Source organism: Alosa pseudoharengus, unplaced genomic scaffold (assembly GCF_046254945.1).
Source record: "Alosa pseudoharengus isolate Yale_2024_CS ecotype anadromous, Long Island Sound unplaced genomic scaffold, YU_APseudo_1.1 YU_APseudo_1.1_scf_17, whole genome shotgun sequence".
In the NCBI taxonomy this organism is placed as follows: domain Eukaryota; kingdom Metazoa; phylum Chordata; class Actinopteri; order Clupeiformes; family Clupeidae; genus Alosa; species Alosa pseudoharengus.
This window is the reverse complement of record NW_027468640.1, coordinates 9,621,025-9,648,524: the sequence shown is the minus strand read 5'-3', so window position 1 is coordinate 9,648,524 and position 27,500 is coordinate 9,621,025. Positions and strand designations below refer to the sequence as shown.

General features: G+C 43.1%; 2 protein-coding genes and 2 long non-coding RNA genes across 4 annotated transcripts in view; all 4 read right to left on the bottom strand.

Annotated features, from left to right (window-relative positions):
• The window catches only part of etnppl (ethanolamine-phosphate phospho-lyase), an 18,228-nt gene extending 16,103 nt beyond the window's left edge, over window positions 1-2,125 (bottom strand). The window contains exons 1-3 of the mRNA XM_076288561.1: window positions 1,932-2,125; window positions 1,300-1,418; window positions 620-779 (exon numbers count right to left, since the gene is read on the bottom strand). Coding sequence (XP_076144676.1) covers window positions 620-779; window positions 1,300-1,418; window positions 1,932-1,990 — 338 coding nt within the window. The 5' untranslated portion in view covers window positions 1,991-2,125. The remainder of the gene's footprint in view (window positions 1-619; window positions 780-1,299; window positions 1,419-1,931) is intronic.
• A 4,919-nt stretch (window positions 2,126-7,044) lies between these two features.
• On the bottom strand, window positions 7,045-12,261 carry LOC143127215 (uncharacterized). Its single transcript, XR_012987551.1, has 3 exons — window positions 12,174-12,261; window positions 8,540-8,578; window positions 7,045-8,257 (listed from the first exon to the last, which is right to left on the bottom strand). It is a non-coding gene; the product is annotated as an uncharacterized LOC143127215 (long non-coding RNA).
• A 6,507-nt stretch (window positions 12,262-18,768) lies between these two features.
• On the bottom strand, window positions 18,769-19,411 carry LOC143127002 (uncharacterized). The gene is made up of 3 exons (XR_012987511.1): window positions 19,381-19,411; window positions 19,063-19,116; window positions 18,769-18,796 (listed from the first exon to the last, which is right to left on the bottom strand). It is a non-coding gene; the product is annotated as an uncharacterized LOC143127002 (long non-coding RNA).
• A 665-nt stretch (window positions 19,412-20,076) lies between these two features.
• Window positions 20,077-27,500, bottom strand: part of col25a1 (collagen type XXV alpha 1 chain) — a 49,925-nt gene continuing 42,501 nt past the window's right edge. Inside the window, exons 18-20 of the mRNA XM_076289585.1 lie at window positions 23,752-23,778; window positions 23,185-23,265; window positions 20,077-20,244 (exon numbers count right to left, since the gene is read on the bottom strand). Coding sequence (XP_076145700.1) covers window positions 20,077-20,244; window positions 23,185-23,265; window positions 23,752-23,778 — 276 coding nt within the window. The remainder of the gene's footprint in view (window positions 20,245-23,184; window positions 23,266-23,751; window positions 23,779-27,500) is intronic.

Sequence of the window (27,500 nt, the reverse complement as noted above, 5' to 3'; positions counted from 1 at the left end):
TGGATGAAGCCTCAGGGTGCAAGACTGTGTGTGCGACTCATGAGACGAGCCCAGAAAGCTTCAACCTTCACCTTCCACCCTCATTTTGTATACTCAAAAGAGAGCATGGCCCTGGTAAGGGGGCCTACAGTATACCCTGCAGAATAGGGTGCAAGTCTGGGACAACCCCAAGAAGTTTCACCCCCCCCCCCCGACTCCCACCCTTAAAAGCGTGCATGTTCCATGTTGACTAAATTGCTTTTTAGGGTATGAGGGCTTTAAGTCTGAATAATGAGACAAGCCCAAAACCGGAGGGTTGCCGGTTCGAACCCTGACCAGTAGGAACGGCTGAAGTGCCCTTGAGCAAGGCACCTAACCCCTCAATGCTCCCCGAGCGCTGCTGTAGCAGGCAGCTCACTGATTAGTCGGGATTAGTGTGTGCTTCACCTCACTGTGTGTTCACTGTGTCACGGATTGGGATAAATTAAATGCAGAGACCAAATTTGTCAAAAGAGTATATATATATATATAAGTATATATATATATACTTACTTATATAAAGCAACTTCCCCCTTTGCAGAAGTGTGCATGTGTGCCTTTATTGAAGGTGTGAATGACCCTGGTCAGTCAGGTGGCCTACCCTGAGTTGACGAAGTAGCAGACGGATAGCTTGTCGGGCAGGGTGGCCTGTAGCCTCTGGGCGTACTGCACCAGGTTGTCGTGCAGGAAGCGCGAGTTGGTGTTGAGTAGCTGCATCTGCTTGAAGCCCGCACTCACCACCGCTGGGTGGCTATGACCCACTGCAGGAGCATGGAGAAGAGAGCAGTTAGAGGCTGGCAGGGGGAGCACACACACGCATACAGTACACACAAACACACACACACACACACACACACACGCATGCACGCACATGCTCGCACACAGACATACAGAAATAAAATGTGGTTATATGCATCCTATTCTCTCTCTCTCTCGCTCACACACACACACACACACACACACACACACACACACACACACACACACACACATTGTTACACACATTTTCACACAAAAACAGATAGAAAGGTATGTATATACAATAATGCCTGCTCTATTCTAGTTAGCCTAGGGCAGATTGAGCAACTTGCCTCTCCACACCTTGAATTCCTAAAATGCATGTGGAATTCAAAGATATATAGCCATAATCAGCAATAATCTTAATGGCTGTTAGACTTCGTCTATGACTACAGATAAATTGGATCAGGGTAGACTGTCAGATCAGAGGGGAGAGAAGTGTGTGTGTGTGTGTGTGGTTTAGCCTGAGAGAACGGAGCTTACCGTGCGCCACATTGTTGATGCAATCCAGGTATTTCTCGTCTTTTTCGTTATACATGTACTGACCCCGAGCACGTACAATTTTTATAGGATCATGACTAAAAAATACCTTACAGGACGGCCTGTGACGAGACGGAGAAAGATGACATGAGAGATTATTCTTTACTTTTTCCAGGAAATCCAATTGACCCATTAAAGTTTCACAGAAATCTTAAAATATAATGAACATATTAAACAATGTGTATATTCTTCACTACACAATTAAGTAATGGAGTCAAGTTTTATCTGCACATCTGCTGTTTACATTGTTTAAATAACTCCTTTTGTCGGAGTGAGTCATTTGCAACTTCATCCTCGGACGTAAGTTGCTTTCCCCGCTACAGCTGATCCCATCTGTTGCTACTGGCGCTCGTGTGCGTGTGCATACCCATACACAGTTCAAGTTCAACTTAGTTTCCCGTGTTTACTTGTGTTTAGCTACGCTGGGTTATTTTGGTAAGATAGCCTATCTCTTGACCTGGATTCCGTGGCTTCTCTGCAGCATGTGACATTGCCTTACCTCTGTAACAGAAGTAGCCTAATACACAAATAACTTTATATTTGCTTTACACAGAGGTTGTGAACAGCTTGCTTACCCTATGTGCTTCTTCCTGAGATCTATGGTCTTCTGTTTTTCGAAAAGTTCCGTTGCCATTGCTACTGTTTTTTGGGCAACAGCAGTGACAGTTCTCTTAGCCGCGATACAGCAGTATGACAGTGTGCCGGACGGAGACGCAAGCCGAGGATACCCTCTTCTAGAACGCGCAGCCGTCAAGAGTACGTGAGTGAGTGTGAGTGAGAGAGAGAGAGAGAGAGAGAGAGAGAGAGAGTGTGTGTGTCTGTCTCGCTCTGTCTCCTATCATACAGCCTCCTCCCCCTATATAGGCATACACAGGGTTGCATCTTGAATTTCCCCTGGGGATCAATAAAGTATCTATCTATCTATCTATCTATCTATCTATCTATCTATAAGGATATTCAGCCTTAGAGTACTTGAGTTTACTGAACTTGATTAAACTGCAATATCACTGGTCTGTAATAATATAATGGCACGATTTTGAAGAAACCATGTAGCAAAGAGAATGAAGAAAAGGTTTGAAAGATTGGCTTTATTTGACTCCAACAGCAGACTACAGTCACCCCAAATTGTTAATTTCCAAATAATGCGGTGAACAAAGGCTTTGACACTCGTGTTCACAATGATCAGCAAATCTTGTAGAAAAAAAGTAATACAAATATCAATAGAAAAGGAAACAAGTAAAAGAAGAACATGGCAAAAGAAATATCATTTACATCGTGAATAAAAAAAGAGAAAAGACAAAGAATGAAAAGCAAACAGAAGAGACTGCGATTGTTTTGTTCCGCATGCTGAACGTCTCCCAGCTTTCCCAAACATTTCTGAACATAATTATGTTCTTCAACGTTAGATAAGTAAAATATCTTAAGCTAATGATACACAAGGTGACTTTTTGAGAAATGTTGCTGGGCAATATTTCTAAAGTATTATGGTTCTGGCATACACCCATTGATATTGACCACCATTTTTGTAAAGAACTTCAGTATGCAAATTCATGAGTAGGCACATTTTTATCATCCAATCAGAACCCATGGGACTGTGTGGATGCCCAGCAACATTGCTCAAAAAGTTGGCTCATTATCATCATCTTTACTTTGAAAACTGTTGATAACTAATGATAAATGTCCATGTATGCCTTGTAATATCAGTATCAGGTGTTGGAATAGTAAATTGAAGAGAATAAAAGTATACGTTTGATCACAAGTCCTCATAATAAAACCATTTCTGGTTAAATATGTGATAATGTTGACTCGACCCTTTCACTAAAGCACCAAAATGTATAAAGTAAAACAAGTTTGTAGTTGAGCTACAGGTATGAAGTCAATATACTCAAAAGACATCAGGTCATCTCTGATTACAAAACTTATAAGACACTTACTTCTGTTAAAATGCAATTGCCCACACACAGTAAAGAAATAAACGTAGGCACCGGAAATGAAAAATAGAGTCATGTACAAAGTTTCATGAAAATATGCTTTCAAAGAAAAAAACATGACAAACCTGTAAAACTTAACTTTAGTTTCTTCTCTGTTCTGTTTTATGGTCTGTGGTTTGCAGTTCCAAAGACTGGAATACACTGTGTGTTTATATAAAGTGATAATATCCAGCAACTATTGATAACTGTCTGTATAACTTCTAACCAGCTGCATTTGTAGAATGATGCAAACTGTTATTACATAAAACAAAAAGTTAAATTGCACTTTGTTTTCAAACAGCACACATATTCCACTATACACACACATTAATGAAGCTTACATTCAATTCAACAAGAGCAGAGTAAAGAGAAACAAGCTGAAAATAAGTCAGTGGACAGGGAGTGAGGATAAATTTCAAAGAACAGAGAGAGAGAGAGAGAGAGAGAGAGAGATGAGTTGTCAGCCATTTAATGAATTGTTTATCTACACGCTAGGCCTTCCATAGTCTTGCAGACAGACCTGTCCAGTGTGCTCCATCCTTCTTAGCTGATTAATTGATCAGCAATTAATTGAAAGGCCGATTAATTGATCAAATATTAATTTCTAGGCCGATTGATTGATCATTGACCTATTCACTAATATTTCCCTACATTGGCCTGTATGGAGCAGGTTCCCTTCACGTAAGTGAGAATAGTAAACCTCGTAAAATGTCACAAAAATGGAAACTATGTACTTTAAACATCTATACATTATGCATTATTAAATCATCATTACTGATTAACAACTTATTAATGATTCCTTATAAAGCTCTAAATGATTCTTCTCTTGTTTATAATTACACCCATAAAAAGCTATGAGAGCAGAGGCTAAGGCTTTTAATAAGGTAACGCCTTACGTGAACCCACAATCTCTGGCCTCCATGACACAAACATGCCACGTCAGTAGCTTTATGCTGTATAACTTTGCATAGCAGACTACACACTCCAATCATGTAACAGTCATGCTACAGTTAGAAGTGATTTGTTTGTAAGGATGCACCTTCCCAGGCTTTGTGTGTGGTGCTAAACCAAAGTTGCGTAGAGTCCAGAGTAAATAAACAGGGCTGATGAGGTTGCACACACCGTCTTCATAAAACTGGACTCATCTCTATTTCACCTTTTGTTATTTGGCCAAGTCAAGATTAAACATGCCAACATTTCAGTTGCATGATCTTCATCAGAGCATGACATTTGCTACCTCATTACCCCTGGGTATTTACTGTGGAAAGATTCTGCACTTTATATCAGAGTGTAATTATGAACATTTGATGTACAACTAGATGATGTCTATCAGTAAATCTGCCTACTTTAGAGACCCTGCATCCTTTACTGTATATGATGTTACTGGAAACCGTCCGGCACAATGATTGTGTGTGTATGTTCTGGATCAAATATCTTTCAGGTATCATAATTTATGAAAATAAATAACCTATAGCTGCATTAGTTATTGTGCATTCTGTAGAACTGTAGAACGTAGGCCTAAAATGTTTCTGAAACCTTTCAGTTCAAAAGTTGTGTGTGCATTTCGGGTTAACTATCTTTCAGGTATCATCATTTCTAGACAGAATAAGTTCAAATATATAGCAAACTGACGCAGATGCGAAACTAAGCATTGTGGTGTCAGAAAGACTTAAGAAAGCTAACAGACCGCAGCAGCCCCAGAAATACAGTTGTGACCTCTGGCCTGTGTCAGATTCAACTGAGATTTGGCTGCTTGCTATCCATCTATCTACCAGACTAAAAAGGAATGCCTGTTTAGAGACCAGTATGCCTTCTTAAGAAAGAAAAGTACAAAAAATAAATAGGGTGTCATTTTAAAAACAGTGGGGCAAATGTAGACACGTACACTAAACAAACAAACAAAACACACAAACACACATTATATCAAATAAAGGAAATGTATGCTTTCATAACAATGAAGAAAAACAACAAACACAATCCCACCTTGAAATGCCTTAAAATGGTCAGTGACAAAAAAAATGCCCTTTTTCTGTATTCTGACTCTGGTAGGACATACAGGTCAGAACTCAGAGAAAAAAAAAACTGAACACTGTCAGCAAAAATGTCCACTGACCACAACGGACATGAACTTATGAGTCGCTAACCTGACAACAGTTAGGCCTAGCAGATGAATCATTCCAGATCAGATCCATATCCATTCTAGAATTTGGCAACCAAGCCATTCCAGATCAGAACCATATCTGTTCTAGAGTTTGGCAACCAAAGCGTTCCAGATCAGAACCATATCTATTCTAGAATTTGGCAACCAAACCATTCCAAATCAGAACCATTTATATCCAAGAGGTTGACAACTGGACCATACTAGCTGAGGACAATCTCTTCTAGAGTTGGGCAACCAGACCTCTGGACTCTCCATGACCCCATTGATGTCCATGCCAGATCCTTGCTGTAGTTACACAACTGACCCATGCCATACCTACAGTAGGCCTGTTCCATACTGGAAAAAGGCCACTAAATAACTCACTCCCAGATTTAACACTGACTGTTCCAGTGATGAAGAGAGACGCTTTGGGAGAGATAATTTTGTAACTGTTCTAAGGGACCTGGAATGCAATGACGCCATTTCACATCCTAACCTCACATAGCGGTTGAGTGATTGCAAAAAAAACAAAAAAAACTAGAGAGCTGAACTACATCCAGACACAGACAGCTGCATGACTCATAAATGACTGATAAATGAAACAGTTCTGGCTTGTTTAAACAAAATACTGACAACAAGAGGAAACTGCCACAATACATGAAGAGATTAGTTTATACATCTGAACCAAAGTCTTGAGATATAACAAAAAATGTGTTAAGTGAGTTCATTTGAGCTGCATGGGGTCATGTTTCAGTTTATCTGCTATTAAGTTACTCAAGCAATGTGTAAAAAATAAAGAATTTCTTTGAAATGCTGTGGAATCTTTCTAACACTCATGGCAACATAATAAACACAGTCTACCGTCCTCTCCAGCACACATGCACCGAGTCAAAGAATAAGGGTTTATGGGATGTTTTTTTGATCATCAAGCCTCAGAGATGTATAAACACTGTGATAAGTGAGTTCAGATAGGGATGATCAAATCTACATTTTCATTTTTGAAAACACACAAATTTCAGTTCTGTTGAAGCCAAAGGGGAAAACACACTCAAAATAAGAACACCATTTTAAATTTAGAATATCTCACAGGTGCTCATAACACATTAACACCAGTGTTTTCTTTTTCTTTCTTTTGTTAAACTTCAACAAGATACGTAACACAGAGTACCATTCCACAAGAAAAATACAAATTTGATTACTCAATAAGCATAATTAAAAGGTATGTTGCGACATTTCATACAGGAATGAATAACAAAACGAAAACAAAACAAAAACACAAACAAATTGTTGAGGCACCGAAGGCTGTTCCACACAATGAAACAGTTATCTGCAACAAATAAAACTAACGTTATCTTATTGGTGTTGTCAGTAGACAGCCAGACAAAGTGCGTTGCTTGGCAGCAACTCAGTGGAATCCTCCAGGAGCACTCCTCAGGTGCCGTTTCGGAGGGAGGAAGTCGCTTCGCTAAGATTCTCTCCTTCAGTTCTGCGGAATCCAAAAGGCCCACCTAGGTGCGGGCCCTGACCAATCAGAATTTCTTGCCAGACGAGCGAGTTTCATGATTGGCTGAGACACCCCCCCCCCCCTTCCCCCCTCCAAGTGACAACAGGTCCATGCATGTCCATGGCATTCGTACCATGTGTATGTGTGTGTGTGGGGGTGGTGTGGTGTTAGAGGAGGAGGTCTGAGAGCCAGGCTGTTGTGCAACGCTGAGGCCCTGTGACCCTCAGCACAATAAAGAAAACAAAACAGAGCCCCGAGCATCTCTACCGAGAGGAGCCCTGTCCTCCGCTTAAGCCACCAGCCATGGCGTCACTCCCTTTAGGACATGAAAGAAAAGGGGGGAAATTAAAATAAATAATAATAATAAAAAAAAACATATCAATGATGGGTCAAATACAGTACACTTTAACGCTGTCTGATGCAATGCAAGACCAAAAGCCAGTTAGTGTTTGTTTGTTTTTTTTGTTTGTTTTTTTGTTGTTGTTGTTTTTTAGCAGAAGCCGTACGAACTGAAACACAGCACAATACCCATACACAAACAGTTTCATATCATGCGACTTTGGGTGGAGGGGTGGTCGTGGTTGTTGTGATGATGATGGTGGTGGTGGTGGTGATGATGATGATGTTTGTGTTTTTTTGTTGATTTTTCATCTTTTTTTTTTCCAGCTGGTGGTTGCGTGGCCTGAGTGGCGAATGTGAGGGATCGGACAGTTTGAGATGAACACACTCATGGCAAAACGTGCACACACACACACACACACACACACACAAGCGCGCGCACACACACACACACACACAGGTCTGGTGCGTGTGTGCACGCGCGCAGGGAGTCAGCCTCCCAGCTGTCCCTGTGCCAGGTTTGTCCTCGTCCTCTCTGCTCTGTCCTTACATGTGTCCACTTTGGTGTCCAGTCTTAACACAGACCGCTCTGTGACCGCTAGTACACGCACATACACACACACACGCGACTGGGCATGTCTGCCTCTCTCTTGTGTGAGCGTCTGTCCTGGGTCAAGGGTGTGTGTGCGTGTGAACTCCACGATGCAGACGTGTGTGTGTGTGCGTGTGCGGCTGACGCCTCATCACACACACACACACACACACACACAGGTGAACTGAAGCAGCTACGCATGTAGAATCAGCACGGCCGTGCACCTTCTTCTTCACGTACACATAATATATTCATTCTATTCTCTCTGTAGTATCTTCTCAAATAAAAAACTATAAATACAAAATGAAAACGAAGCACTATTTACAAACTCCATGCGGTATGAGTTAGACCAATCACTGCAAAGAGACAAGAAACACAAGAGAAAACACTGGGTGAGACACAGAACAAACAAACAGTGTTTTTATTCTTCTTCTTCTTCATCAGGACTAGTCAGTAACGCTTTAAACATCAATCAGTGAAGCACTGATGCAACCTCATGCAGCTGTGATTTGTGGCCAAGCTTTAATAAGAAACTCAAAACACACAAGCTCTGGTGGGGATGACCACACCAAGGATTAGGGCCAGATCAGCGTACTCTTAACGTATTTGACAGAGACCAGACTAGGTGCTGCACTTACCTTCTGCCAGCATCCTGGCATGGGCAGGCCATCTGGACCCTGTGATGGGGGGGGGGGGGGGGGGGGGGCAGAGGGAAACTCATTTAGAAGACATCATGACAGCATAACAGGCCAAACACACACCTGAAGCACCCTACAGTACACTATATCACAATTGTGTACAAGTGTCGTATGTCTATTCTAATGTACAGTGCATGCACTTACCACAGCTACTCACTTCATATTTATATCATAACAGTATATATAACTGCCAAAAAAAATGTTTTTACATGTTTTCACTCCGGCCAAATCACGGTTAGGATGTTTCATATGATCAAAATCAACATGCTCTCAAAGTGAGGACTGTTTAATTAAGTATCTGATGGTGAGAGAATGCTTCATCGTGCAGTGGCATCTGTAATTACTTTGAGCAGTGACAGAGCACTGTCTGATACCGGCTAAGTTTGGGCCAGACCTGGCGCAGATCTGGCCCAGGAGTGAGCCGGAACTGAACCAGATCCACCACCAGGGTCAGCAGCTTTTAAGGGCACCTGTGTCCCTACTCAAAGTAATGACTTTCAGGCAGTAAACAGTAACAAGTCAGTAAGCCAATAACAGTTTTTTCTTTTGTTCTCTGAATAAAAGTAGTAGGATCAGGACACAGAATCAAATTCATTTTACACAAACATGAAAAGAGGACACGGGGCAACTTTTTGAGCAGTGTTGCTGGGCAACCACATACCGTACTGGTTCCATGTGTTCTGATTGGGTTACCATGAAAATTTGCATATGAACGTTGAAGTTTCTCACAACAGAAAATATTTGACTACAATCTGGAAAAGACCGGAATGTGCCCAAACAACAACACGCAGGAACACAGTCCAGCAACATGGCTCAAAGAGTTGATGCGTTGTGTGACATCAGCTTTAGAGAATATACTGTACATCTGACTGTTTACTGACATGAAGCAGAGTGTGTTAACACACACACCAGCAGTGATTTGACCCAGTGAAAACATCAAAACATTAAACATATTAAAAGCCTTTTTGAAATCCATGCATATGGCGTATTAATGTCACAATGGCATGAAAATGCAACAAAAACTTCATGATGGCTATGAACATGCATCCCCGTTAGTCGTAACTGTTGTGGAAATCAACAAGTGACATTTATCACACTGGACTAACATTATTCCTCACACGTGACACACCACTAGGTGACCGTTTAGAGGTTAACACAGTACAATAGACATTACATGATTATAACACTTTTTAAGATCATTTCATCAACTATTTACATAAGGTGATCATCTCAAAAGGGGAACAGCATATTTTACTACACCCTCACAAAAACATCATAAAATGATTCCAGATCTTTTTCTTTTCTCACTTCCCCCCTTCAGTCCTGGTCTGTCCAATTGGAACAGGGAGAGAGTACAGGTAGGGAGGAGAGGGTGGGGTTAAGAGAACTCAGGTGTAGCTGAGGGGACAGGTAAAGGCAGACACAGGTAAAGTCTGGTCCATGCTGTAAAAAACCCTTTAGTGGGGTAAGACCTATGGACCCTTTCAACAAGGTAAACAAAAACAATGCTTGAACATTCTATTTGGGCCCCAATCTACTTCCTCTGCATTAAGATAACATATGGAATGTTAAAAAGGAAGTCTTGTGGGGCCAACTATGATGCTGATAATGAAAATTCCATGAAAGGGTCTATAGACCAAAGATTCTAGAACAGAGCTCTGTTCTAGAATCTTTGCTATAGACCCTTTCAAGAGAGTTCCATTATCAGCATCATAGTTGGCCCCACAAGGCTTCCGTTTTAACATTCCATATGTTATCTTAGGAAGATATCAGAGGAAGTAGATTGGGAACCAAATAGAACGTTCAAGCATTGTTTTTGTTTTTATTGTTGAAAGGGTCTATAAAAGGGGTTAGTCTCTCACAGAGCTAGGGGAGCCATAGGGAGATGTGATAAGCTAAACAGGTGGTCAGGGGAGGCACTATCAGTTTAATACAGAGGAGTAGGTTGGGAATGTTAGGGAAGGGTCAAGGAGGGGACACTGGGCAAGTAAATGATCTTATAGCACCCATTTACTAAGAGATGGTTCCACGTTGTTTAAGAAGGTCAGAAGGACAGGTCAGCTAGGGGTCAGATGAAAAGGGTTAAAAGTAGTGGCCTCTGATTGGTCCGCATGCAGTGAAAGTGGTTGGATGAGAGCCATGGTTGATGGTGAGCATGCAGGAAGTGATATGACATAGAGAGGGCTGTGAGTCAGACCCTCTCAGCAAGGAGAAAAAGGCATGCATGGGAAGGCTGGCTGGCTGGCTGTGTGTGTGTTTGTATATGTCTGTATGAGTGTATGCCTGTATGAGTGTGTGTGTGTGTGTGTGTGTATGTGTGTGAGTGTGTGTGTGTGTGAGAGAGAAAGTGTGTGTGAGAGAGAGTGTGTGTGTTTGTGTGTGTGTGTGTGTGTGAGAGAGAGAGAGTGTGTTTATAAAAGAGAGTGTGTGTGTGTGTGTGTGTGAGTGTGTGTTTGTGTGTGTGTGTGTGTGTAAGTGTGTGTGTGTGTATGTAAGTGTGTGTGCGTGTGTATGTGAGTGTGTGTGTGCGTGTGTATGTGAGTGTGTATGCGTGTGAATGTGTGTGTGTGTGTGTGTGTGTGTGTGTGTATGCGTGTGAATGTGTGTGTGTGTGTGTGTGTGTAAGTGAGTGTGTGCGTGTGTATGTGAGTGTGTGTGTGTGTGTGTGTGTGTGTGTGTATGTGAGTGTGTGTGTGTGTGTGTGTGTATGTGAGTGTGTGTGTGTGTGTGTGTGTGTGTGAGAGTGTGTGTGTGTGTGTGCATTAATGTGTCGGTGGGCAGTGGGCAGTGGGTAGAGGGCATGCGCAGGCAGAGGAAGGAAGAGAGAATACTGTACCAACTGGCACGGGGCATCGAGCCCATCCAGCCCAGGCTGCCCCGGCTCCCCCTTCTCCCCCTTAAAGCCCCGGAACCCCTGCGACACACACACAGGGAACTGGGAGTGTTACTGGGACTCAGGGCTGCACGCGCCCGACTTCTGACCCACCGAAGGGGGCTCGGGCCTGGGCGGAGAGGGGCGGCCCCACCCTGGGCAATCCTGGCTTACTGGAGGACTGGAGGTCCAATCACCAATTTGTCCAAAGACTAATTTGTGTGTGTTTGTGTTTATGTGTGTGTGTGTGTGTGTGTGTGTCTTTCTCTGTGTGTGTGTGTGTGAGAGAGGGGTATAAATGGGAAATCTTGAAGGGCTCATTTACAGGACAATTTGTATGTCATTATAGAGTAACAAATAGGGTGACTACTCTTAGGTAAACAGTATACATTTAGTAGGTCCCAACATAATCTGAAAAGCTCATTTGTCTCAATCAGAAATTGTATTGGGAATAATAGCACAGCTTGAGCTAGCGAGACCTAGCTCTGTGTTGTTTATGGTAGTGTAATTTGTTGTTTATGTTATGGTAAAGCCAGGTTGAGGGGGGGTGGGGCAGACCCTCTTATCAGGTTGAGTTTGATTAAAAGGTTTTAGGAGATTGGGTGGGGTGGGGGTGAGGGGGTTCAGGACTTTGGACAGCCGTCAAACTGCCTTGCATCATTGCTACGAGAAAGAATCCGAGAGCTCATAGCCGGGACATACCAACGGGCAGGGTGCATCTAATCCAGGGGCACCCTGTTCTCCTTTCTCCCCCTTAGGCCCCTTTCTGCCCTTCTTTCCCTTCTCCCCCTGTGGACACAATGGTTCGGTCAGCGCAAGAGTTTCTCCAATCACAACTGAGAAGTTCATAGGGTCGGTCAGTGTGTCAGTGAGGGCGACCATGTGTGTGTGTGTGTGTGTGTGTGTGTGTGTGTGTGTGTGTGTGCAGGGCTCCCAGTCAGTTTCTGACAGACCTGATGTGACCTCAGAGGTCATCCGAAGTACCAAATGTAGAATGTAAATTCTGAATAGGAGCAGGGGCATGCTGGGAAATATGGGAAATTAAGAAACTGTTGAAAAAAAAAATTTGAAAAAAAAGGCAAGGTGTTTTAAAAGAAGTATCAATATATAGAATTACCAAATCAATATAAATGATGATTAACCATATCAATATAAATGATGATTAATAACAATATCAATATAAATGATAATTGAAATTATGAAAAAAAAAATAATAATAAAAATCATCATCAGAATGTACACATTCACGCTAGTGAAACACTAATTTTCCATCGATACCTGTTCGAAAGTATGTTGGTCGCCCTCACTGAATCAGAAAATTGGGGTTGGGATTGGGATAACACCGTAGTTACAGGTAAGGATTAAACGCACAGCACCACGCTCTGGGGAGCAGTGGAGGGAAGAGTGACCGTTAGGGGACGAGGAGGACGAGGAAGACTAGAGAGCTGGAAAACTGATCCTTCAGAAAGTAGAAACAGAGATGTTCTAATGGGGGAGATGACAATCTTAGCAGTGTAACGGCTAACTAGCTTTTAGCTTACATCCCAAAGGACTTCATTCAAACAAAAGGGCACCGTGCCTTGACCCCATCAGGAGACCAAACGTTTATTTTTGTTGTTGTTTTTCTTTGTTTGTTTGAATGGATTTCTATGGGATAAATATGACATAAGCTAAAGGTAGTTAGCCATTACATATTTTTTGTTTGAATAGAATCCTATGGGATTTTAGATTTTAAAGACCGATTTCGATATTTTAGAATTTCAAAACCAGTTAAATAATAAATCAGCTAATATTATTTTTTAGAAAACACAATGTACTATGCTAGTATTTAGCATATAGCATATGCTAGTACTGTATTTAGCATATTGAAAAGTTCTGATCAAGGTGGGACATTGTGTTTAAATAGGCCAAACTATCTGGTATTCAAATTAAAGGCTCTTATACAATAAATGATGAAAGCATTATTATGAATAATAGCTTCATGTCTTTGTTCTTATCTGTGACAAACACCATTACCATGATAATTTTAGGGTATGTACTTTATGTACTTTTACACACCGTTAACAGAAATAGGGTGACCACCAACCAGACTCTGAAAAGGAGTACAGGTTGTGTCTAAAAGTGAGGACAAATAGGCCAAAATGAGGACACCTCCTAATTTCTGTTTAGGTGTAAATGCATTGTGAATGTGTGTGTTTTTTTTTTTTTAATCATCGCTAGTTATAAGCTTACAAATTCACTAACAATCAAGTTAGCCTCCACCACTCAAGCAACATTATTTTAGTTGGACGGCGTAATGTGTAAAGGAAAGATACGGGGTTAAAACAACCTGAGGTTTACTTATGGATGATAACAAGTTCAAACTTTCGTTTGGGAGCAAGATTACGTTAATCAGAGTTTTGAGTTAGGCCATTTGTATTAGCAATGAAATGGTTTATAACGCATCGCTATGGAGCATAAAGCCACGTCAAAATAAATCGCTATTTTCAAACCACTGACGAGGCTCAAAATAGCCTTACACTTTGGTGGTAGTAGCATGGGTAGGGTCCTAACAGACAAACCAAAGTATTGTAAACTTTAAAAGTGTACAGAGAGGTTATAAAAAGACCTGTTTCTGAAGGAAGTGGATTGCCTGACTTTGCATTCCGGTAACATCAAATCAGTGGCTATGTTCGATCTTGCAGCGCTGCGCAGATCTGGCTTAATCTTACAATAGCCTACAAAGTGGCCGCGTTCGATCTTGCCTACAAACATGCCTCATGTCCAGCCAGATCTGCACAATGCTGGAAGAGATCAACAGTGCCCACCAATTTCAAGCTTTTAGCTAATATCGGCTGATAATATTGGCACCCTGATTTATCGGTGGGGCTCTACTTGTGAAGATTGGAATCTACTTTTTTAAAACATCTCTGGTAAAACCCTACCATGTCCCAACACAACATATGCACTTTACACAGGTGATTAGCTGATTAGCTGATCTACCTGGCCATAGAGTTGTGCTTTAGTTGAGTGAATGGCTGGAACAAATATGTGATAGGACTTTTACTTTCTGAAGCCAGAGCTTTCCACCGTCCAGTGGAAGGAAGGAGGGAATCAGAAGGAAAAGGAGGACGAGTGGTTGGTCCTCCCCCCCCACAAAATGGAGGGAGCGAGGAAGGGGCGAGGAGAAGAGGGACAGACAGGGTCATCATCAAGGGCATGAGGGAAGAGAAAGGTTGTCAGGAGGGACACTGGCAGGGGTAACAGAACACAATATAAAGCCATCACTCGCAATCACAACACTCTCTCCTGGAAACATACACAAAACAAACAAATCATACAAACAAACATGTATTACAAACAAAGAAATCAAATTAAGCTATGAAAACCGTATCCCTTTTTCACACGATACCAAAGAGTCCAAGCATTCCACATGTGTAGTTTTCACTGTTTAACTTTTGTAAGATATTATAACCTGGAAAGAAAGCCAACTTAGATTGGTTGATTGGTTTGATTGATTGATTGATTGATTGATTGATTGGTTGAGAATGAACATGGCTAGGAGATGGCTGATTGAAAGTCATGGAGAATGAAAAAATGATATCAAATCATTTGCATGACATTTCATAACGAACAGAGCCAACAAACCTAATTATAATGCCAATGAATGAAGGGATACAGTTTTATGAAGAAGTATCTACCGGTATTTATATATAGAAACATTACTCGAGCGCACACATCGCACCCTACCACAACTAGCATCTTTACACTTCAGCCTAAATGCATGTGGGTGGCTACATATATCTACATAACGGTCTCAAGCGAAACCACTAAGCTTGATGTGAGATGCAGGAACATGAAAAGAAATGTCCTTGTCTATGACATGCCAAATGGTGCACAGGAGCAGTTTTGCTAGTTTGAACACTTTCCATAAATCTGCAATATATGATAATGTGAAAACAAATGTCATGAATGTTGACAAATCATGCTGTTAGAAAATTGAAAATGTTGTGCTAAAATGTCGAAACTTTATTTTATTGTGTAGCAGCGTGTTCCAATATTATAAGCAGGGGCGTAGCCAGGATTATTTTATAGGGGGGGCCAGCTGGGTCCAGACTTTTTATTGGTGTGGCACTTGAGAATCAAAACTACTAACTACTGTAGAATTCTGGGGTATTCTTACTGTATTCTGATGTGTTCATATGTTACTTCTGTGTGTAGTATACAACAGGGAGAGGTCCATATTATTGTACATATTTGTGCCTTAGGCCTGTGTACCAGCAGGAAGGTCATACAGGCCGATGTTTAGGAACATCCGAGGAACATCAGTGATAACATGGGCCGAGGGAGACAGCATGTCTCCCTATTCGGGCTAGTATCTCCATCTGGCCAGGGCCGGGTTGTGTACACTGGTTGGCACCTGCCACGTTGGCATGATTGACGTTTGTATGTTTTAGTATAACAGGCTTTGTCTTAGGTTTTGACACGGAGACGGATCGAGGAAGCGACCCGAGGAGCATCTTCTGTCGGAAGGCTCAGCAGCCACTTCTAATAACAACCACAACTGTTAGACTCTGCACAGTTTTACTGTTTGAGACTTAGCCTGTGTTCTGTTATTCATTATTGTACCATCTACAATAAATCATCATCTAATCGCCGATCCTGATCCCGCCGTCAAGCTTTATTGACCATCTTTAATACAGACATTAGAACTAAAACAGACTGCCCTCAATCTGGCAATATAAGAACCATGGTGAAGGGGGGCTTTGGGGCTGAGCAATTTTAGAAATTTGGTGTGCGCCTTACAGAAATGAATGCCATTTTTTTTATTTAGTAATGAAAAATGGCCTTTCTGTGCTCCATATCTGTGACACGAACTGATCTGACCTGACTGAACCTGAGTTTGCGTTCTGTGTGTACACTCATGATGATTCTAAAACAACTTTTTACTGCATTGTCATGAACAAAGTGAAGGCAAAAAGGTGTTTCTTTGTCAAATAAATTGGGATGCAATGTGAGTCTCGAATTGGATGCCATGCAGGAATTTGCTGGGATCTCAAAACCGCATTATGAACATACTTTGCCATAGAGAAACACATGATAGCGTTGGATTATGAACATGCCTTGCCACCACAACACACAAAAACGTGGGGTAAGTCGAGCTATATGAAGTTGGATGTACTTGGTATCAAATGATAGCGCTGTGTCTCCTCTTTCATCTGACATGTGTGACATCTATCCGATCACGGGTTCGTGAGTAGGGCCTAATTCAAACGAGAGTAATGGGTGTGCATGGGTGTGTTTTTGTACATGATGTTATTTTGCAGTCTCGTTGTCTGTTTTTATAGCCCAGAAACATCGATGATTTTTTTATTTCTATACTTGATCGCACAGGCAAGTGTTTAGTCTCGTTGGAAAGCCCCACTTCTGCTCTGTCACGCAAATAAGGTTTCATCTCGCTGTGATGAACAGTTCTGGAGCAATGTAACAAAGATCTCAGGCAAAGCAGCCTGCCTCTGCCTGACCAGCTATGGCAAGAACCACAAGCAGTCAGCAATTTATGTTTTTTATAAAGTAGCCTAGGCTAGGCCCTATTAGTCTACTTTTCTTGGAGCCATCCGGAGATATGTGCCTAATATGCTAGCATTTCACCAGAATTTTATTGAAATATTTTTGTAACGTCGTTAGCGCGGGCATCTGATTATTTCTGATCAGCCCCACACATCAATGTCAGAGCCTACCTAAGGACAGCCCAACACAGCTCACTTGGCTATGATTCGTGACACATTCTAACATCTTATTAGCATTAATGTTCCAACTCATCATCAACTCACCTGTTGTTACTGAGGTTAAGTAGTAGTCTACTGTCAAGTGTTTTTAACAGATGACTTGAATTGTCCCGCTGCTGCTGCTGCTGCACTAGGCCTACTCACGATTTGATCACAACCGTGGGCTACACTTCCTGACTGGGCCAATGGTCGTAGATAGAGTGCAGTAGCCTAATTGGTTCAGTCGCTGCTTTGCAAAGTGTTGACAAAGTGCCGTCGAAAACGGCAGCATTTTTTTTTTTTTTTTAATTTTCACTAAACGGAGCTGGGGGGGGGGGGGGCAGCAGGGTGGCCAAGCTTTGACCAGTGGCCACCACGTAGCTCCGCCCCTGATTATAACGCATGCTTATACTGGGAATATATTTCATGCCTGTATGGATCATGTGTGTGTGTATGCATGTGTGTGTGTGTGTGTGTGTGTGTGTTTGTACTACAGGGTTAAACAGTATAAAGATGCCAGAAGTGTGTGATTAATCTAAGAAACAGGCTTATGCACAGCATTTAGCTATATTAGAAAGAAAGAGAGAGAGAGAGAGATAGTGCTCTAAGCTAATGCCAAGCAAACAAGCAAAAACCAAGTCAGTCTGTGGCCTACTGTCAATGGACTATCTGTAACACAACACAATGTCTCTAAAATGGACTATAATCAGCTCTGATTTATTCCTAATATGCCTTTAACAATAGATAATAAACATGGTTATATGGTCATAACCATGTTTTATCGTCTCTGCTAGCTTAACTGCCTTGCCACAAAGACACTTAACAATAGCTTGTTGTTTTCATAGTGAATTGTGGGTAAAAAAGAAGATGACTTTCATGTCAATGTTTCACATAATGGGATGAAAAATGCTGAAGAGTGAATAACAATAAAAAAACAGTCTAATTGAAGTGCCAATTCAGTGAAACTTGGAACAGTTCAAAGCGTTTTGGGTCAATGTTCTCTCAAAGGTCCTGTTGACCAAGGAGTTTTTACAGAAGTTGCAAACTTCCTGTGTTGTGCTGTGTTATGTGTGGCATACCCCAGAAGTTGCACATAATGTCTGCATCATTTTGGAATTATGATAATTTTATGTCTATTTTCTATATTTCCGTATGGATGTTGCAGGCCCTGTTCCTAAGCACTGATGGTCCACTGACATATTTGAACCAGGTAGAAATCTGACCCTGGAACAGAACCAGCCCGGATCAGGCCAGTCAGCGGATCAGCGGATCAGCACCGGTCCAGTTCCAGAATCAGATTCTATCTGGCCAAGGGATCAGTCCTAAAACTACTGATCACATCCGGGTCACCTTCTCTCCTCTCTCCCCAATGTCGCCTTTCTCGCCTGCTGAACCAGGTAAGCCCTGTAAAATACAACTGGTTGATTACACACACGCCTCACACACAAACACACATGCACACACACGCACGCACACGCATACACACACATCTAGTGCTAGTACAACAACATTTTAAAGCCACTCTTAAAAGAACATTTAAATGAAACTCACATCCAGTCCAGGTGTTCCAGGAGAGCCCTGTAAGGGAACACACATCATCTAAGTTAGTTTATGATTTATTGCTTGTGTGTGACAGAGAGAGACAGACAGAGACAGAGAGAGAGAGAGAGAGAGAGAGAGAGAGAGAGAGAGAGAGTGTGTGTGTGTGAGAGAGAGAGAGAGTGTGTGTGTGAGAGAGAGAGAGAGAGAGAGAGAGAGAGAGATTGCACACAGGTAAATCTCACTGTGTGTGTGTGTGTGTGTGTGTGTGTGTGTGTGTGTGTGTGTGTGTGTCCAATACTTACAGGTAGACCGTATGGTCCCCTTATCCCAGGTTCCCCGTCTGCCCCCTTCTCACCCTGTGCCAAGAGATCACACAGATCGCCATTAGCAACAAGTGACCACTAAAGGTCACCACGACAACACAGATCACCATCAGCAACAAGTGACCAATAACCAAGGTCACCATGACAATACAACATTTTAATATAAAGTAGCACACAATGCAGTCGGTGCAGTGTGTTCTCCTCTAGCATGCGCTTTGTGCATGTACTGGATATATTGGTGATATATATATAGGACTGTTAACTATATAACTATATAACTATGCCTATTTAACTTACGACATCTCCCTTTGGACCTGCGGGTCCTGACGCTCCAATTGGTCCATCCATTCCCTAGAGCAAGAGGATTCACGTTACCAGATTCTTCCGTAAAAAACACACACACACACACACGCACACACACACGCACACACACACACACACACACACACACACACACATCCTCCCAGTAAACACACAAGGACACACGTCTTGCCAGACGGCAGCCAGTGTTCAGTGTTTAGGCTTGCCCAGAACCCTCGGTGTCAAATACACACAGTGTGCCTTTCCAAAAGGGCAAACACACACCTGGTCTCTGTGTCTGCATTGCTATAGCATTCTGTCTCACTCGAACAAAATAACAGAATAGAAAATAAATAGAAAACAACAAACTGTCCATGACTTGCATGTCCAGTGCACACAGACACACAGGTACGATACGATGAGAATAACAGCAACGGTAATGTTAATGGATGAGTTGATGTTAATACTGTGTTAATAACACTCTCATTAACACAAAGACAGGGACCTGGAAGAGTCTGATTTTGAGGCTTCCTTTTGCCCTCTTTGTTTCCATTCATGTGTGTATTTTGCTTTTTTTCTTCCACTACTAATGTTGTATATGAATGTATGTACACAAAGTACTATCAGAAGAGCCTCACAGCTAAATGGACATCCATGAAAGGTTTCAGCCCCTGACTTCTGCTGTAAATGAGCTCATGGACATAGAACAATGTGGTGGGCGGGGAGCTGCTGGTGGAGGGTGGGGGGTTGGGGGTATCTGTGGTGGGTGGGGGGTAAGTAGGGAGTGGGGGGTAGGGGCATGAAACTGTGCCAGGTGAAACTCACCCTTATCCCAGGCTTGCCGTCCAAGCCAGACGCTCCCTGTGAGGTTATGTGGGGGATGAGTGACATGAACAAGGGGATTAGTACATGATGAACACACAGATACCGTCAACGCTGTTACTGAGGGAGCATGAGACCAACAAACAAACAAACAAACAAACAAACAAACAAAGTGATAAACAGACAAGCAAGTGAATGTGTGTTTTAGGGTGACCAGCTGGCTGGTGGCACAAGCAGGCAAGACTGAGGGTGAAGAGAATGCAAGGAGTCACAAAGACACACACACACACACACATCGCACGTGCACGCACACAGGCACACGCACACACACGCACGCACACACACACACACACACACACACGGACACTAACAGATGAACGCTTCTGAGAGGGAAGTTAGTGGAAAATATGGCAGACCAGAGGACTTGATGCTTTGGAGCAAAGGAACGTTTTAGGGAAGGGTAAAGGAAAAACAAGAGACAGAGGGAAAGAAGGAAGAAAGAATAGATGGAAAAAAGATATTAAAAGGAAAGAAAGATGACAAGAAAAGAATGCATGTATGGAAAGGTGGAACGAAAAGAACGATTGAAGAAGAGAAGAAAAAGAGAAAATAAATGGAAGGAAGTGACACAAATAAATGTATCAGGGAAACAGATGACTAAAATAAAAGAGATAAAAGGAATATGAGAAAGAAAGGGAAAAAGACAGAGAGAGAAGGAGTGAATGAGGAGAGAGGAGGAGTGATGAGGAGTGATGAGGAGGAGAGAGGAGGAGGAGTGATGAGGAGAGAGGAGTTATGAGGGATGAGGAGAGAGGAGGAGAGAGGAGTGATGAGGAGGAGAGAGGAGTGATGAGGAGAGAGGAGGAGTGATGAGGGATGAGGAGGAGTGATGAGGAGAGAGGAGTGATGAGGAGAGAGGAGGAGGATTGATGAGGAGAGAGGAGTAGTGATGAGGGATGAGGAGGAGAGAGGAGGAGGAGTGATGAGGAGAGAGAAGTGATGAGGAGAGAGGAGGAGGATTGATGAGGAGAGAGGAGTAGTGATGAGGAGGAGAGAGGAGGAGGAGTAATGAGGAGAGATGAGGAGGAGTAATGAGGAGAGAATAAGCCACGTTTAGTAATGATGAGGGATGAGGAGGAGAGAGGAGGAGGAGTGATGAGGAGAGAGGAGGAGGAGTGATGGGGAGAGAGGAGGAGGAGTAATGAGGAGAGAGGAGTAATGATGAGGGATGAGGAGGAGAGAGGAGGAGGAGTGATGAGGAGAGAGGAGGAGGAGTGATGAGGAGAGAGGAGTAGTGATGAGGAGGAGAGAGGAGGAGGAGTGATGAGGGATGAGGAGGAGAGAGGAGGAGGAGTGATGAGGAGAGAGGAGTGATGAGAGAGGAGGAGGAGAGAGGAGGAGGAGTGATGAGGAGAGAGGAGGAGGAGTGATGAGGAGAGAGGAGTAGTGATGAGGGATGAGGAGGAGAGAGGAGGAGGAGTGATGAGGAGAGAGGAGGAGGAGTGATGAGGAGAGAGGAGTAGTGATGAGGAGGAGGAGTGATGAGGGATGAGGAGGAGAGAGGAGGAGGAGTGATGAGGAGAGAGGAGTGATGAGAGAAGAGGAGGAGAGAGGAGGAGGAGTGAGGAGTGATGAGGAGAGAGGAGGAGGAGTAATGAGGAGAGAGGAGTAATGATGAGGGATGAGGAGGAGAGAGGAGGAGGAGTGATGAGGAGAGAGGAGGAGGAGGAGGAGTGAGGAAGAGAGAGGAGTGATGAGGAGAGAGGAGGAGGAGTGATGAGGAGAAAGGAGGAGAGAGGAGGAGGAGTGATGAGGAGGAGTGATGAGGGATGAGGAGGAGAGAGGAGGAGGAGTGATGAGGAGAGAGGAGGAGGAGTAAAGAGGAGAGATGAGGAGGAGTAAAGAGGAGAGAGGAGGAGGAGTGATGAGGAGAGAGGAGGAGTGATGAGGAGAGAGGAGGAGTGATGAGTGATGAGGAGGAGTGATGAGAGAGGAGGAGGAGTGATGAGGGATGAGGAGGAGAGTGGAGGAGGAGTGATGAGGAGAGAGGAGGAGGAGTAAAGAGGAGAGAGGAGGAGGAGTGATGAGGAGACAGGAGGAGTGGTGAGTGATGAGGAGTGATGAGTGATGAGGAGGAGTAAAGAGGAGAGAGGAGGAGGAGTGATGAGGAGAGAGGAGGAGTGATGAGTGATGAGTAGGAGTGAGGAGGAGGAGAGAGGAGGAGGAGTGATGAGGGATGAGGAGGAGGAGTGATGAGGAGAGAGGAGGAGGAGTAAAGAGGAGAGAGGAGGAGGAGTGATGAGGAGAGAGGAGGAGTGATGAGTGATGAGGAGGAGGAGTGATGAGGAGAGAGGAGGTGTGATGAGTGATGAGGAGGAGTGATGAGGGATGAGGAGGAGTGAGGAGGAGGAGAGAGGAGAGAGGAGTGATGAGGAGAGAGGAGGAGGAGTGATGAGGAGAGGAGGTGTGATGAGTGATGAGGGATGAGGAGAGAGGAGGAGGAGTGAGGAGGAGGAGTGATGAGGAGAGAGGAGGAGGAGGAGTGATGAGGAGAAAGGAGGAGTGATGAGGAGAGAGGAGGAGGAGTGAGGAGGAGGAGTGATGAGAGAGGAGGAGAAGTGATGAGGAGAGAGGAGGAGGAGAGAGGAGGAGTGAGGAGGAGGAGTGATGAGGGGAGAGGAGGAGGAGTGATGAGGAGGAGTGATGAGGAGAGAGGAGGAGTGATGAGGGATGAGGAGGAGTGAGGAGGGATGAGGAGGAGTGATGAGGGGAGAGGAGGAGTGATGAGGAGAGAGGAGGAGGAGAGAGGAGGAGTGATGAGGAGAGAGGAGGAGAAGAGAGGAGGAGTGATGAGTGATGAGGAGGAGGAGTGATGAGGAGGAGAGAGGAGGAGGAGTGAGGAGGGGTGCAGAGCCCCCCCAGATGCATGTCTGTGGCGTGCCATGGCATGGAGTGGCCTGGCGGCTGGCGGCTACTTACGGGGAGCCCCAGAGGTCCGCGGTCCCCCTTGTGCCCTGCCTCCCCTCGCGCTCCCTTCAGGCCATGCATCCCGGGCTCCCCCTAAATGCCAGAGGGCAAAGGTCGGCTCAGGAGAAGGGCGCTCGAGGCAGGAGGCTTACGTGTACACACACACACGCAGGCACACCGCACACACACACTCACACACATACACACCTGCTGCAGCCTCTTGGGCTGTAATTTTCCACATGTATTTCAGGTTTTGGGAGATGATTAAAGGTTTTCAGTGAGTGTTTGCCCTAAGGTAGCATGTGAGTGTGGGTCTGCATCATCTAAACATACAGCACAGTACAACCCTTTAGGTCGTAATGAGCAAACTGATCTGTGGAAGCTGAGATGTCGTCTCTGGTTCACCATGTCAGTGCGGTCATGTGACCATGATGTCATCTGTTTAGAGTCACTATATTACAGTGTATTAAGGTAATGAGAGTTTTAATTTGATTACTGATTATAATTGGCCAGCATGCATGTGGGGATTAATAGCACTGGCGGTCAAGTGCACTCTCTCCTTGTGGTTAAGGGACTTACCTTCGGTCCAGGGAATCCATGAGGGCCCTGGAAAACACAAAAGGAGACATGTCAAGATCCAAGATAGCGGCGCGGAGGCATCGTGACGCTCTGTGTCTCTCCGGATTTTGTAAATTAGTGGTAATACTGTATGCTTGTTTATTTCAAGTATTTTCGGTAAAAACAGTTTACCCGACAGGAACTTTTGGACATCGGTTCCTGCAATCCAAACATCTTTATCAGCGTATTCCCAGAGATTGCTAAATCAACAAGACCTACAAACTCCACACTGACCAAAAAGAACTTCAGCCGGTCCAGGAAACGTAAACATCTCCTGGAGGAGTTCGAGTGAGGCTAAAGCTAGCTTCACATCGACTCGCTCTTCCAAGCCTTTTCCTTGCCAATGTTCGCTCCCAGACCCAGGCCAGACCCAGATCAAACCAAGGCCAAACCCAAATCCAGACCAAACCTAGGGCACATGCAGGCCAGACCCAGACCAAAGCCAAGGTGAGCTAACCCCAGGTCAAACCCAGGTCAAACTCAGGCTATATCCAGACCAAACCCAGGTCAGATCCATGTCTGTTGCCAGACAGGTCCAGAGGTGTGTTCAAATTCTTGAATTTCCCCTAGGGATCAATAAAGTATCTATCTATCTATATATCTATCTATCTATCTATCTAAATTCACAAGCATTGGCAAGTGTTAGTAAACATTTGCAAACTGTTTTCTGTTCTCTGCCAGCGATTGCAAACACTAAAAAACAGTCTGAGGTGGTAGTTCTCCTCCAACATACTAGGGAACTGAATGAGGGAGGTAGTTTTGAAATTGAATGTTTTCACAAAAACTTTCAGTGGCCACTACGCACAAGAGTTCCACCCGGTGCTCTGTTGCACGGCAACCACATGACATCCCAGGTAAAAAAGTAGTATACTTTAGTGTGTTAGAAATATGATTAAAGTATATGAAGTATAAAGCAAGTATGCTTACACTTTTTGTACTTTATGTAAAGTATGTTTAATGTGTACTTTTAGAAAGTATACTTCAAAGTAGATGTTATTAAGCTCAACTTCAGTGTACTAAAATTACATTTACTTATTGTGCAATATTCAAAGTGTTTTTGTAATGTACTTTTTAAAAGTGTACTTTGTTGTTAGTGTATTTTAAATGGTAAAGAAGTTTATTTAGTTTAAGTGTATTAAATTGCTAATACTTAGAGTTGTAATAAAGTGTACTTAAGGATAGTATATTTTTTTGGTAGGCCTAATAAATTGTTTGTATAGTTTCATAGTCATCTCACCTTTAATAAAATACTAATGTGTGTAGCCTTTAGGCCTTATATGTCAGCCACATGGATGGCAATGTGCAATAACCTAGCCTAGACACACTGATCTATCAGTTTTGGTCATCAAATAATATTTTTTCTTTTGTTGATTTTGTGTCTTAGTAAGGTAGTGCCTATACGTTTGTGATGTAGTAGAGGTTGTGAGAGGATGAATGTGGCATTTTGTTAAATTTATAGGCAACACAGTTAAATGTATAGGCAGTCCAGTTGACCAATAACATGGCTGTTTGAATTTGAAATGGAGTGGGCGGATCTGTGCACCTTTCGAGCAAAACGTGGTGTGAGTAAACATTAAAGGAACACGCCACCCAATGTCAGTAGTAATATATGTTCTTACCTTAACTTTCACGAGTTGAGTCATACCTCTCCCGTGTCGGTACGTGCACTCAAACGCTCTGGTGCAGTGTTGCCAACTATTACAAATGGAAAGTAGCTAAAGCCAGCTCCAAAAGTCGCTAAATGTCGCTAGATGACGTCACACACAATTGCATATCAATTACGTCACCAGGTCGTGACACCCCCCCCCCCCCAAAAAAAAAAACAAAACGGTGATGGCCCTTTAATTTCCCTATTACACCTGTTTGCTTTTCTCCTAGGCCTACTCAAATAAGCAACTTTAAGAGCCTAATTTAAATATATTTAATTTAATATACTTGTATATTAGGGTAATTGATACACTACACTTCTGTACATCTTGTCATTGTATACACCAGAATGAGCATTAAGTGGCTGAAAATCAGTAATTTCCAACATATTCCCAACTGCTGCATTTGCTTTGCACTGCTTGATGTCTGATTATAACTTCACCATAGGCTACACACAATTTAACCTTACGACAATGGCTATATTTTGGATTTATTTAGTTAATGTCACTCGGACAGACCGACAGAATTTTTTCCCCCTCAGCTGACAGTCTGTCCTGCATTGACAACATTGAGGCTACATAGCCTAAACTAATGCTTTAGGTTTTTCTAACTTGTATGCACGATTTTGAACTAGCTGCTTGGCCGATGTGCGTTTTATTTAGAGACTGTTTTGCGAGACAGAGACTGAGTTTGCTGCTGATATTCTGGGGATAGGCTACAACATAGCCAACGTATGACTTTAGCCTTTTAATATATTTGCTGCATTGGATCAGTCTTTCTAGAACAGACAAGGGCTTTCTAGCCTCACGTCAGCAGCGCTGCATCACCCATATAGCCTAAGCCTACATTAAAACAACTAGCGGATGATGGGCGGGTACGGTTTTGAAAATTGGTCAAAAAACTTTGGTGCTGATGTATGGCTGATGGATGATAAGTTTTGCTATGCAGTTATGGTTAAAATAATAGCCCATCAGCGCATCTCTAGTGTGTGTGCCTCTCTCTCGCTCAGAGGGTAGGGGGAGGCTGAGGGGTCGATCAAGCATGGATTCTAAACTCTGGTAGGATCTACAATTAGGTGTTAACAATATTACCACGCTAGGTCGAAGTACTCCCAAGTGCTATTGCGCCACACATTGTAGTTCTCCTGTTTATTTGCTTGGAAAATCGCCACGTTTCATGTTGTGTGGCCGTAGACATTTCTATCAACTACTCGTGCAACTGTATTTAAGTCGGGAAAACGTGGATGTTTTTGATTACTTCTACGGCTGGCTACGTCAAAGCCCGCTAGCATAGCAACATGCTAACACATTCGCGCCACGCACCAGAGCGTTTGAGTGCATGTACCAACACGGGAGAGGTATGACTCAACTCGTAAAAGTTAAGGTAAGAACATATATTACTACTGACATTGGGTGGCGTGTTCCTTTAACGTTATTTTATACAGTCTATGCTTGTAACTTTATTTGCAAGACAGATGGACTGTAGAGACCAGAAAATGCATACGTTTACGGTCCGTATAAGGTTACAGGTTTGTCCAAATTAAAGATAACATAAATTCTAGTCATGCCAGAGACGTTGGTCCTACAGAGCCAGAAGGACTCCTCATATGAGATAACAAGGGCTGAAGCCAGTTGAATCTAAAGTGCAAAGTTATTCGTTAACAGGTGAGTCCCAAAGCATATTGTTAAATGATTCTGATGTAGCTTACTCTTTATGACCTTTGGTAGTCTTTGGAGAAGTTAAATTGATGGCTTAGCAATCTTTCAAGAGTTTGTTTTTATCCTTGCTAGTACAAGCTAGCAATGCCAGATCACGTTAGCTAATTTAGCTAACGTTAACGTCATAAACGTCGACCAAGATCCCTATCAAGAAGAAAACTACATTAGCCTGCTTTATGTTTGTGGGATTATTGACAAGCTTTGGCTAGCACTAACGTAGACAAACTATGATGGAATAAAGTGTGTTCTTTATTAAGCAACGTTTGCCTGAAGTTCACCAATGTTCTTTAATATTATGTGTGGTGTAGGCTACCTCACAGAAAGGAGGATGGTGCTAGGCTAGTC